The 13,951-nt window shown below is 38.5% G+C and overlaps 1 protein-coding gene across 2 annotated transcripts in view; it reads right to left on the reverse strand.

The window, feature by feature from the left end:
• Positions 1–538: 538 nt before the first annotated feature.
• Positions 539–13,951, reverse strand: part of UBE2E3 (ubiquitin conjugating enzyme E2 E3) — a 54,569-nt gene continuing 41,156 nt past the window's right edge. For both annotated transcript variants that reach the window (XM_042822484.1, XM_042822483.1), the window contains 3 exons: positions 4,691–4,823; positions 2,759–2,906; positions 539–1,174 (listed from right to left, as the gene is read on the reverse strand). In XM_042822484.1, coding sequence (XP_042678418.1) covers positions 1,077–1,174; positions 2,759–2,906; positions 4,691–4,823 — 379 coding nt within the window. In that variant the 3' untranslated portion in view covers positions 539–1,076. The remainder of the gene's footprint in view (positions 1,175–2,758; positions 2,907–4,690; positions 4,824–13,951) is intronic.

Here is a 13,951-nt window from a genome sequence, read left to right on the forward strand (position 1 = left end):
TAAAAATCTGATGAAGTTTATTCTACTCTTTTCTCTTGTGGACAGACTAGTGTTTAACCGTGCTTTGGAAGACCATTTTCAATGGACAATTGTGGTTCTCCAGATTAGCAAGCCCGACTTGCTTTACTCTGACACAAAAGCACCAGACCATCTGTAACTGGGCTCTGGTCCTGCAAAAAAGAGTTTGTAGCAAGACCAGGCCAGCTCTTACAAGAACAGGTCTGGCCCTGAAGCAACCAGCTACATTAGCTTTTGGAGGAAGCATATGCAGTGCTCTCATTGCAACTTGAAAAAGAGCTGAGCAGTTAAGGAAATTATGGAAATGACATTTGTTCTGTAAAAATAAAACCAAACCAAAAAACCCAGGGAAAACTTAAACAATCCACAGGTGTGCATTAAACATTTATAGCAAGCCTTTGCTTATGTATATTAATTTAAAGATTATCCACAGGGATCTGTGATACATTAGCCCTGCCTTGTTACTATAATTAAATTTTTTCAAATATTAATTTAAAATAGGAAAACAAAGAAACTACTCCTTGGGGAACATGTTTATTGTGTTTGAGATGATACACTGGGTGCTCTCTGAGCTACAAAGGGAAAAAGGAAATCCTTTCATTACAAACTGACAAAGGTAAAAGTTAAAACAGTTTTCACAACAGCATGTACCACATATTGGAAATAGATCTGGGTTTAATACAAATGACATAATTCCTAGTAATCTACAGCTACCTTTAATAACTTCATACAGATAATGAATTAGGCTAAAATGCACTATAATATTTGGTTGACTTCAGGAACAGTATCCTTAGTACATCACAAAATACATTTTGATATCCCAAAGAAGCAAGACTTGCAAGTAGGCGTTTTAAACATAACTAATCTACAGCTACAAATTTCTACTCTTGATAGCATTTACCTTTTTGGGAGGCAATATCCCAGTCTTCAAAAGGATAAAAGCAGAGTAGAATCAGTATAACATATACACAGAAGTCCGTATTGTAAAGGCTATAAAGATTTGTTGCACACTGTAAAGTTGCCTTCCGCACCTTCACACTGCACAAGTAGTTTGTCATTTATGTTGCATATCTCTTGGTCCACTGTCTGGCTATCCTGTCATGTTCTGCTCTGTTGGTCAGATACTGAGTGGCTATGCTTCCAACCAGAGGATCAGCTGTAAAGGGCAGGAGAAGATGCATTAGAAATTACTCCACAATAAGCAAAACAAAACAAAACAAAACAAAACAAAACAAAAAACAATGAAAGAGAAACAACAAACCAACTCCCCTAAAAAAATGCATGCACAAAAAAACCCACAAAATCTAACCCTATTGTCATTAAAAATGCATAATCTATTTCAAAATAAAATCTTCGTTAAGACAGAAAATGCTATGAAATGTAGTGAGGCTCTTCCAAGATATAGCACACAACAAACAGAAAAATAATGAATCTGTTTGGGTTACCTAGTTATTAGTGTGTTAAATGGCAGGCAGACACCTGTGTCCAAAAGTTACAGCTGCTCCTTTCAGCCAAAACCTGACAGAAGGCGTGGTGGGAAGTTTTGTAAGAGCACCAGCAATCCAGATACCATTTTGTCAGGTGCAATTTGTTCATATTTTTAACAATTGATGTTTTGAAAATAAAAACCTTCCTAGAAAACCTTCTACTCTTTAGAAGACCTAATGTTCTAAAGGAGGGTAGACATCTGTACAGACAGGTATGCTGCCAGCTGGAGGTAGTGAAACAACCTATTGGTACAACAATTTCCTTGTGAGTCTCAGGAAAAAAAAAGTAGTTTAACTTCTTAATTTCAAGGAGATCAAGATCCTCGTAAGCAGAGCCTACGTGCTGGGGCTGAAAAGCTCCATGCACTAACTCCAGGATGCATCATCCACCAGCCACCCTCTGCCTGATGGAAACTTACCTGTGAGGGACATCCTCTGAAATATGCCTTACCACTGTCCCTATGGAGGACATAATGAATTGCACCATCACTGCTTTCCCCAGCCAGACACCTCGCATTCCTTTAGAGGGGCTGCTACACTAGATGAGTGCAGGCTGGCTTCCTCCTGTTACAGTGCTGGAGTACATTAGGCATGAGGATGGCAGGAGATACACCAAGGGATCCAAGAGTCATCAGAATTCTGTATCAAAGGGACTAATCCAATTCTTCCTGCTCATTACCGGTCTCCTGTGAATGACCTGTCATCTTGGCACCACCTCTTAGTTTCTCTGCTGACCGAACGCAATTAGTGTTCATTACACAACGCTCACCATGCAGTTGCTGCTGAGAATTTTGCTGCTTCTAGTTAAGCTCCCCTCTTCCCAACAGGAATAAGGAACTCTCTTTGAAAAAGATAAAATCTCTCTAAACGTTGTCACCTGCACATTTCAATTGCTGTCCTAAGAGGAGGAGGCCTCATGCAGCCACTTCCAACCTGAATCATTTAGGAGTTTGTAACTCAGAGAACTTTGCCACACTGCTAGATCTACCATTCATCTGCTACAGCTTTTGGGATACAGACCTTCAGAGACATAACTCCATTTTCTCCAGCACACCTTTGAAATAAATGGGCTTAATGCTATTTTCTATTGGGCCACAGGACTGAAAAGCATAGTATCCAACCAGGACCATTTCAGCCTTGATTTGATTTCAACTTTGATTTGATGTAAATACAATCAAATATACAAATTATATTCCATGGAAAGTAATTAAAATGACTAGGAGATGATGCCCAGTGAACTGTCAGCTCCTTACCCGGGTTGCAGTCTGTCAAGAGAGAACAAATAGACAGCAGGACCTTTGAAATAGTCAAAGCAGGGCTCCAGTTGTCCTTCAGGATATCCAGACAGATGACTCCCTGACTGTTGATGTTGCAGTGATAAATTCTGGTGCGGAAAGTAACCTAGAATTGCAGCACAAGAGACAGAAAAAGTCATTCAGTGTTGCCAAGTAGCACTGCCCCTAGTCCCTGAGGGCCCTTCTCTGTTCTGCAGAGTCTCTGGGAGGCAGCTCCTCTCTGCTCACTTTCTAAAGCAACAATCTGCAACCTAAGAATGCATATTCATTGTAGCCACAGCTACTTATAAGAAACTACCAAGGAGATCTTCGGTGCACGGACTGCTATTACACAAGCCCTTTGTCTGGCACTCACAAAAATGAGAGTCTACTCTGTAGTCCTGTATGCTAATTCATGAACACACTGCATGCCATGAATTGTCTAATCAGAAACAAAACTTTATTGAAGCTACCAAAGCTGAAAAAGTAGATACATCTTGGCTGCACGTGAAGCATTAGTTGATCTTTTCCTTTCTTTCCAAATCCAAATATAGACCATGAAAATTAATATTTTAAATTGGAATGTTATATTATTCATGTCCAAAGTAGCAGTGAAATCTTTTCAATACCTTTCAGTAGAATATAACAAACATCTAAAACAAAACACCCTGAACTGACACCATCCTTGTTCTTCTATATTACAGACTAGTTTTGTTAATAAAATATGTATTATTTTACAGAGATTAGTTAGAAACATTTAAACACCTTAATTACACATAGCACAAGATGAGGAAAATTTTCTTTCTCACACTGATGAGGGGGGGGGGTTGGGGGTGGAGTCCACGACTGTTCTTCAAACTACTGACAGTTTAAAAATGATTGTGCTCTTTAAAATAATCCAAATGACTGTAATGAGAAATTTGACCAAATCCCAGCATAATTTCATTATAACAATCTTAACTCATGGAACAGAATTTTGAGAATTTCAGATGAGTGTGAAATACATGGAGGGTATATTGTTCTATTTGCTGTAATGCTTTTGGGAAGGAAAGAAAGATGATGCATTTACATTAACAATGTGATGGCCACAGGAGCCTCAAGTTGTAGAAATGTTTTGTGGTAGACTGTATTTGCCATTTGTGAATGTTGACAGTGTCCTTTCTGATGCCGTGCTCAAGCTTTGTAATTTGGCATTAAGCGAGAACAGAATGAGCTCTAATGTCTTTGACACCTATTAGGAAATAATGATTCCTTAAATATGCATACTGTTTCTAAGCAAGGAAATGAAACTTTAATTGAAGTTAATATTGGCTTCATTTTATAAAAATAACTTTTGCAGAAAAATATTATCAAATCAATCTGCTGATCTAACTAGTAGTATATATTTTGACATTTTACAACAATGGAAGTCATCACAGTAATTACACAACTCCAAGTCACAATACCATACTTCAGCTGCCTGTCTAATATTACTTTTGCTGGCTTTTTGGTGTTGTTTTTTTTTTTTGCTAACAGTAATGTAAAAATATATAATACACAATTTGATTCATAATACAGAGAAGTTTATTTTATATATATTTTAGTAGCTTGAATGAAATGAAGGAAGCACAAGAAGGTCTCACGTGGCCTTCAATTAAAATCAGTGTACTTCACATTAACTCCTTATCAGAAGGATGATGTCATTTATGGCTTGTAAAAACTAGGAAATCAGCATTGTGATAATAAAAAAATAAATTAGACACAGGATTTTCTGGAATAGCAAGCCAAGATTTTGGACCATTTAGTTTTTAAGACCATAAACAAGTCTGACTGTCAGAAGGTGATGAGCAGTCACTCACTGCAAGTTAGATTTTTCTTGTATGCTAAAAAGCAAACAAACAACAAAGAGCACAGTAAAAACCTTACCCTTACCTTTGGTGGCTTGAATGGATAGTCAGATGAAAATGTGATATCCAGGAAAAAAACGCCCCCCTCATATACAGAACCCGGAGGTCCAAGTATAGTTGATCTCCATTCATAAATGTTATCTCCTTTAGGGCCGGCACTGCATAAAAAAAAAAAGAAGAAAAAGAAGAGGAGAGACAGAGAGATGAGAGAAAAAAAGAGCGTCAGAAAAACATTTGCGAGAGGTATTGTACGAATTTCCTTCTATACTCATTTTGTTTTAATACTAACCACTGATACATCTTCAACATCTCTCTGATTCCCAGCTACTTTCAGTGTTTTAAACAAACATAGTAGCTGAGCTCTCTGCTGTCCCAGGGTTCTCATGCCTCTGGAGATAAAGCAGTGCAATGGAGTGCCCATGAATAGCTGGACAAGGCTGATGAAGGGTCTGTAGAGCAGGCCTTATGAGGAGCAGCTGAGGGAACTGGGATTGTTTAGTCTGGAGAAGAGGAGGTTCAAGGGTAATCTTGAACCTGAAGGGTGGCTGTGGTGAGGTGGGGATCGGCCTCTTCTCCCATGTAACTAGCAATAGGACTAGGTTGTGCCAAGAGAGGTTCAGGTTGGATATTAGGAAAAACCTTCTCCAAGAGGGTATCCAGGCGTTGGAATGGGCTGCCCAGGGAAGTGGTGGAGTCACTGAGCCTGGAGGTGTTCAATAAACGTGCAAATGTTGTACTGAAAGTCACGGTTTAGTGAGAAATACTGGTGATAGGTGGATGGTTGGACTGGATAATCTTAGAGGTCTTTTCCAAATGTGGTGATTCTACGATTCTGCGACAGTCTGAAGCTACCACCAGATCTGTTCTCTCAAGTATATGGTTACTTTGAGCTTCTACGTTGTGTTTTTCCAATAACATGATATCCCAGCACAGAAGGAATTGTGTATCTCAACCACCCTCTTCTTCTGAGAGCACTAAATTGTTCATGCTTTCATACAAAATGTTACCTACAAATATGCTGCTAGACATCTTTCACATGCTACAGAATGAAATTAGCACCCTTGAATAGGAAAACTGGGGATGAGAAGGATAGGATTAAGTAACCTGGAACTGAATTTCTTACAGCACTGTCAAATCAAATAGTTTTCTTCATTATTTACATATGTTATGCCTCAAAGCAATTGGCATTTAGACAACTAGCCCATAATAGTTTATTTTAAGAAGTACAATACTGAACACATTTCTCACTAGGGAAAGAGCTGTCGCATAACTATTTAATTAATTTTTAAAAGAAGGAATAATAAGCAGTGCTTCAACACCATACTTCATGCTATTATGACACAGCAATCATCTATACCTCCTCACAAAATAAATACTTAAATGAAAGCAAAATGTTGTTTCCTGAAACCAATCACAGCGTAGAAACTAAACCAAGGTCCCACAAAAAGTCCTCGAGTCCAAACTGCTGAGATCTAAACAGACTGCTGTGAACAACGCTGAGCTCATGGAGGCTCTGTGAGTCCACCACATTCCCACAGACAGGGCAACAACATGGCACTGCAAAGATTCTGTCAGTTCTCCGCATTCAGCAGTCTCCCAGGCACTACTGACATCTTCCTCCCTCCCTCTGAGGTCCATGGAACAGAAACCATCAGACATATAAAGTGAAGCCTAAGGCAATAAGCTGTAGGCAGTTTGTAGTTTCTGGCACTGCTCAACACTCAGAAGCCTTCTTACAAGCCTTCCTGGTGATATGGCTCTTCCCATGTCTTGTCATCTCGTACATTTGTCATACATATGGCTGCAGTCTATAAAATGGCATGTTGGACACTCATCCTTACTAGGCAGCCAAATACTTGGAAACATTCATCAGGGAGAAGGAATACGAGCAGTCTGTACTATGCATCTACAATTCCTGTATCAAAAACTTGGTTATTTTTACATTAAGATCATGTTCAAGAAACAACCAAAAGCTGATTCTAATTATCAATTGCCTTCCAATTATTAATTTCCCAAAATGTTTTTTATCTTATGTCTACTTCATGTCCTAAATGTCTAAACTGTTGCAGGCCTTTTATTAACAGGACAAAAGTAATCAAGGGTTTTGGCTGACATCCTGTTTAATTTAAAACAAAAAGGTCATTTGATGGAACTGCAGCTATTTTCCTGTTGCCAAAATGAAAATAGGTAACAACAACTGTGCTGGCCTCCAGAGTACAGCTAAGAAAGGAAGATTAAAAGTGCTGTCAAAATGAAATTTGGGTCCAAAATCACAGATCTTACCTTTCTATTTGCAATACATGCACAGAAGTGGAAGAAAAACTGTACGTATGTTTTAGGAGAAAGGGAAATCCAGAGGCAAGGAGGGCCATGTGGCCATGTTCAATGACACAGTGAACCATTTGTCCCCTCAGTCACTCCAAGAGATAATTCCATGCGTGCTCTCTATAAAGCAATTAGTGTATGAACTGAAAATATTGGGGGCAATAATGATGATATTTAAAACCCACACAGGCCACTGAAATGTTTTAATTAATTCTTGACATTCATCAAGCTTATAGCTAATTAGTATTATGCTTGGAAACCAAGTTTCTATGGAGCAATTCAATCTGGGCATTAGATGTCCTAATGGCTGTTTTATAGTTTAATGCAGAGGTTAGTGTTCTTGCCTCGTGTGTCAGATACCTTTCTTTCATACACCTCTAATGGCTGGATGCAGTTCAATCAGATTAATGAAATAGCTGAATTAAATTAGTGACATATTTCAGCCCAATGAATCAGTCACAATTAAGTGTGGCTACAGCACCCGGACCGGTGCCCAACTATCTGGTAATCACTCATCGAGTCAGAACAAGGGCATCTATCAGTTAATAGCCAGAAGCTAAGTGCAATAACTCTCTGCCTGTTACTCTCTGCTGTCCTCTCCTATGCTGTGGTTAGCAACATATAAATGGACCAGGCTATAACATGAGAAGGGGGATTCTCATCCTTGTAAGAAGAAGAAAACACCTTGTTCAGCTTGCTGCTGAGAAAACATCGCTGCAGTGTCAAAAGTAATACAAAGCTGTAACAATAAATGCACTCAGATAAAGAAGAAAATTGTTAAATGGAACTATTTCATTACAATTGATAGAGGTTTGTGAAATTTCTGTTTAACTGCTGAAGAAGTATCTCACTTCCAGTGGTGTAAAATATCAGTGGGCTTTGTTAACAGCCCCTGAACTCCAGCTATTATGATATTACTGGTGTGAGAGACAAGGTTAGAGAGCTGAGACATCACTTGGCTTTACCAGTAGTGTGTTTCCACTCAGACCACATCCAGCCACAGATTGTTTTGCGTTTTGTATACGTACCAAGATAATGTCTTTTGGAAGCAAACAAAACAGCACTTGTTTCTCTCAGAACCTGAGGCTCCGCAGAATACATCAGAGCTACTCAGAGCAGCTCAGCCTTTGCAGCCATTTTTACCCAGCCAGGATGGCAGGGTTACACTGACCTGATGGACTGTGGAGCAGAGCAGAAGGGACGCCCCAGTTGTGCACCCACTGCCACAGAACCACTGAGCTGCTGCCTTGGCTTTTCCCCCATAGGAAGCTGCATGGAGGGAACCTCCACACCTTGGTGCAAGCCCACTCATTTGTTTCCATGGAGGACAGCTGAAGACCAGGACTAGGAGCTGGAAATGAGGAAGCATCACCCTGCTGATAATTTTCTCTTCTAGACTGCCCTTGAAAATATCAAAACTTGGTGGAGCAACAGATCTGATGATTATTCAGAAGACGTGGCTACACCACACACAGTTCATTGTTACCAGCCTGCTACCCTCCTGAATTAGCTGCAGGACATCACAAACACTGTAAAGCCACCATCAGTATATTCTTAATAAAAGAAGCTTGAGTAATTTTTAAAAAAATCTCAGACAAAATAATGCAGCAAATGAAATGAGAAAATACGCTTTACAAAATTAAGGGCTTTTACTTAATATATAAAAGCTGCATTGATTTTTTCTTTTTAAATAAAGTAGATAAATTGACAGAATAAAGTTAACCGGCTATATCTGCTTCCCGAGCAAATATTCATTGCATACTTCATTGAGGGATCTATACCTGATCAACTTAAGACAGAGGATTTATAACAGTGCTCCATCCAAGCTAGTCAGCTGAAGAGATTTAATTTACAAGTGTGATTTCAGATGGTGAATTTGAGAAGATGTGAGGTTAAACTCTAGGAGCCTATGGGGTGACACCAGATCCTTTAAACCTAACACTACTGAACCCTGGCTCTCAGGTTTCATGTTGATGAAGAATGGCTTTTCCAGCACGGTGCTGTGAACATTCAGATGGATGCAGCAGCATTAACACCAGCAAGTAGTCTGTGAGACTCCCAGCATGGTGGTTACAGAAATGAGAATTCTGCATTTGCTACAATTCGCGTTATGAAAGTGCATTAAAGCTGCCCATATGGAACCAGCTGCAGGGTGAGAAACTAGGACAAGAAATTTGCAATCTGCACGATGCTAGCAGCATGCTGCTCTCTAAATGCTGCGCTCACTAGATACACTTTGACTGTCAACAGCACTCTTCTAAAACACAGTGCTCCAAATATGGTGATAGAACTTCATTGTGCTGAGGCTGTGATAATTACAAAGAAAAAGGATGAAGGAAAATGTAAGTTAACTGGATTTCATGTTGACTCCACATCATGCTTTATTATGAGAATCAATTTGGGTCTGTAGGACCCATATCCAGGATGTTACTGTGTGAAGCCTGGAGAGCACAAATCCCATACTAGTTATATTTTAAAGAAAGGAATGGAAATATGTCCCTTTGTTGTTGCTCAGATTATTTTCCTGCTTTGCTATTTTTAACATTTTGAAGAAAATGTATCCACTATCTTTTTTCTTAATCTTCTCAAGTTTGGAGATCCTCCTCTATATTACTAGTTACAATTCACAGCAAATGAAATGAACATTAATGAAATGAACATTAATTAAAAGGCATACTTTTGTGGCTTCCAGTACTGTGACCATTAGAAATTAACGTTAAAGATGGACAGCAATTTCCATTTACCTTATTTCTCAGCGCCTAATTTCCATGGCTTCAAGTAATCCAGAGGATTACTTGTGTTCAGCATTCATATCATCAGTGCCAGAGCCTGAGAACTTATACTTACAGCATCTGAACAATACACCCTCTAAGCACAGAAAGTGTACTCTTTTCATTAGCAACAGCCTCAAGTGTAGCAATGATTTTTTGATGCTAGCATTTTGCTATGGTAGGACACAAGTGGGTTGTCTATGGCATTACATCAAATTCACATTGAAAATGCTTTTTGATAAAGTACTCAATATTACAAGTTTTCTGGGTTATGTACAATTTCTTACAAAGAAAAGGTTTCAGTCTATAGTGTTATTTATATAGCTATAACTGTTATTATTTTATCTGCCTCTGAATTATCTGTTATATCTGCCAGCTGAAAAAGGTTATTTACTGCTTCTAGCAGATCCATAGAGACTCTTTGTAACTTAAGCTATATGGAACCGAGTTCACTGTACAAACCTTTGCTTCTGCCATTTCCTTAAAAGTGTATCATGCCCTTAAGACTGAGGTCTAGAAATTACTGCTAAAAAAGTGCCTATTTTTAACTTAGGGATCCCCTGCTAATTTTGCTGACTGTGAAATAGGACTTGTGCCTGAGGCCATGGTTCGATGCAGCAGTAAATCCAGCTTTAGAGCTCTTACAACCAGATCAAAAGCAGCATGGTTACTCAAAGGAAAGACTGATACACTGTAAACCAACTTTGCCAATCCAAAATGTCAACGGCTTAGCTCTGTAACACCAGGCTTCATGCTTATTCAGGTATCAATTGTCCTCCTGCAGGCAGCATAAAAGGGCATAATAAATTTCAGATTGCATGGTCTGGGTTAGAAATGTAATCATGTGGTTATGCTTGGTTCAGGACAGATTGTACCACAAGGAGAATCTGACAGAGTATACACTGGCTATTAATTACCCTAATGAGAAAGGAGCCAAACTGATGATTTTTGAAGATTTTAGACAATGAAAACCTCCAGCACTAAACTTGCTATTAGTAGGAGAATACACAGTGCTGATACTAAAGAAAGCTGGCTAACAAACCACTTGATAATTCCATTACAGCTGTAATATGGTGATACCCCAAGTAATGTGTTTTGGAAGGCAGATAGTTTTTCTACTACCAAAAGCCCCATTAAATTAGTTCATTGCTACAATAGTTCAATATTAATTTCCTATTTGTATTCCTGATGGTTCCTAGGACCTTTCTTGATGCTCTTAGAAATCTACTCAGGTTCTCTCCATTCTCCAGAACAAACACAGTCACTTTTACAAGTCAAGTTCCGTAATTTCTGTTTAAAAAAATAACTATCCCCAGAATGTAATTTGATAAACTACAACATAAATACTGGATTTAAACCAAGTAACAAAACGTATCGGATTGTTTCTGTCAGTGCTCTTGAGAGAGGAGTTGTAAATAACCATCTACTATTCAGGTAGTACATAGAAAGTTTATCAAATACGAGTTGTTTTTTGAAAAACAGAAATCACAGGGCTTACTGGCATGAAGAAAATTCACGCTGAATATTATGTTTATTTTAAATACCTTGAAGTCTGTACAGAACTCTTTCATACAAATGCACCACAGCTCTTATCTATGCTCTCTATCAAACACAGAGGACAGTCAGCAAAGGAAATATTCTCTGCTATTTCAACATATGTTGAAGACATACATGCTTCCAAATGTAATTCTGTTATTCCTTTTAAATACTTCCTTCATTCATTTGTACATCAAAGACTGCACAGTTTAATGAAACATATGTTCATATGTTCATAACAAACTAGTCCTAATTTAGGATAAATTAAAAGCTCCCTGTCACCACAACTGAGACAGCAGTAGCACTAGTATGCTGCCTTCTTGTTATGGGTACAAACCTGTTTGTGCTAAGGTCATTGCCAAAGAAATTTGTCTACAGGCATACAGTTCAGAATTTCCCTCCGCTCAAAGTTTCATGCTGATGAACCTGTATTTAGGAAACATGGCAAATTTTGCTTGTCTTTCATGACACGGGATGCTTCTCAACTAACAAAACAAAACTTATCTGGAATACGTGTGTATTTTTTCTTTAATGTGTTGCAGCCTCCATCTATAATGATGCTAGCAATCCATACTTATAGAAACACACAGTACCTGGGGAATGGTACACTCATCATTTCAGATGTCTGCCCATGATGGAATTGATTAATTCCATCATTCAATGCAAAAATTTTCAAGTCAAGAAGTTAAGTGACATTGAGACATCTAGTTCAGAATTACTAACAATATTTTCAATGACACTTCTAATGTCATGAAAAAAAAATCCATTATTCCCACATTATTCCCAGCATCCTTTACACACTTCAGACTGCTGCTTCAGACTGATGAACAGTTAAAACAATCAATTTCACGGAAGGATCTAATTGATCTTAAAATACAACTAGCTTTAAATATGTAGTCAACTTACAAAGATTTATGCCCAGAAAATAACAACTGGAGGTTCTCAACAGACTAAGCCTGCAAGTCAATTAAAGCTGTCAAAATGAAGTCCCCTGCTTCCTACCCAAAATACCGTATTATTAAGCTATTAGAAATACTGATCAATATATTAAAATACTTTCTTTTTAAGAAATACATATTTGGCCAAAAAATCCCAAGAATTCTACGTATAAACAGTGTTTTCCAATGGAGAAAGCACATTAGTTTATTAGAAAATCATCACAGTCCAACAATTCAAGTCTAAAGGCAAACTTGACGATTAAACTATTGAATGGTGTTAGTGTCATGGAAAAACTTTCTTCTATCACAAAGTGAGAAAATACCTTTTAGTGAACATGATTTATTAAAAATCAGCTTTCATCTTCATCAACAAAGTTATAGCTTGCCCACACACAGAGGGAAGAGAGGGCAAACTGCCTACATTGAAAAGCATTAATACCGAGTAAGAAGCATCCACTTAGGGATTTAATGACCTTTTAACACATTAATATTAGTTTTATGCTTTTAGATGTTTCTTACTGCCTTCCTGAATGCTGCTCAATAGTCATGCTCTTAAATAGCAAGCACTGAACATTCTCCCTCAAAAGAAGCCTGTATTGCCATCACTGAAATCAGTTCACAGTGCAGTCTTTCTAACCATCCAGAACACACACGCTTCCAAATGTAATTCTATTATTCCTTTTAAATACTTCCTCCATTCATTTGTACATCAAAGACTGCACAGTTTAATGAAACAGAAAAAGTAGTGCTGGTGCTCCCTGCGTAGGATAGCTAACTTGAAATCGCAGAAGTCTGGTGGAAACCTTTGTAACTAGGAAAAGACTGTATTTCTCAAAAATAAAACTGACCCTTCCCAGTTCGTACACAAAGACATTTCCCATTTCCACCTATTCCTCAGTGTAACTCAATCTTTATAGCAGTAAAATCAGCGTACGTCATTAGTTTGGTAGTATTTTTTTTCTGGTGGAAAGCTCAGTTTTACAGCACAGCTCTCAATGGCTGATTAAAGCAAGCAGTTGTGTCTTCCACCTCTTCTAAATCCACATCCAACTCAGATACTTCAGCTGAGAAGCAAAATGTGGTGAACTGCACCCAAAGCTTGACCTTCTCCACATCCCTCCGGAACAGCAGTGTCACAGCTCTGCAGTGCTGCCAAAAGTCCTACACTGAATCCTACCAATCCACATCTAGCGTATAGTCTCTGTCCTGAGACAGAATGGAGCTTTCCTTTCCAGATCTCAGTCACTACACAATTATTTAGTTTCTCAACTGAGGAAAATGGAAGATTAAATAGCACTACAATATCACGATACATCCTTCTGCTGCTTCTTGATGCTTGCTCACCTGCTGGTACTGTCAGAGGACTGACTTAGCAGGCCCTCCCCAGACCCTCCTGATGCGTGGACTGTCATTCTGGAGATGGAAACCCACAGAGGGGATCCCAAACTTCCTGCAACTGCTACAGGAAAAGGAAGCTTTCCTCACCTGACCCAGAAAAACACAGCCATACAAATGTCTCCTGTGGCACATAACATAAAATATGCTTGAAATCAAATCTAATTATGTCCAGAAGTTGCAATTCCGCTGCTACAGGCAACTAACTGGATGGGAAAAAGAGCAGGAAAGGTGATGACAGAAGTGCTGAAGCCTGGCAAACACACCTGTAATATGTTTACATACTGGTTTAATCATAAAAATAACTTTGCTGTTTACTTT

The sequence above is a fragment of the Centrocercus urophasianus genome, unplaced genomic scaffold (genome assembly GCF_019232065.1).
Source record: "Centrocercus urophasianus isolate 14NV4802_14NV808 unplaced genomic scaffold, USGS_Curo_1.0 seq_20, whole genome shotgun sequence".
Taxonomy (NCBI): domain Eukaryota; kingdom Metazoa; phylum Chordata; class Aves; order Galliformes; family Phasianidae; genus Centrocercus; species Centrocercus urophasianus.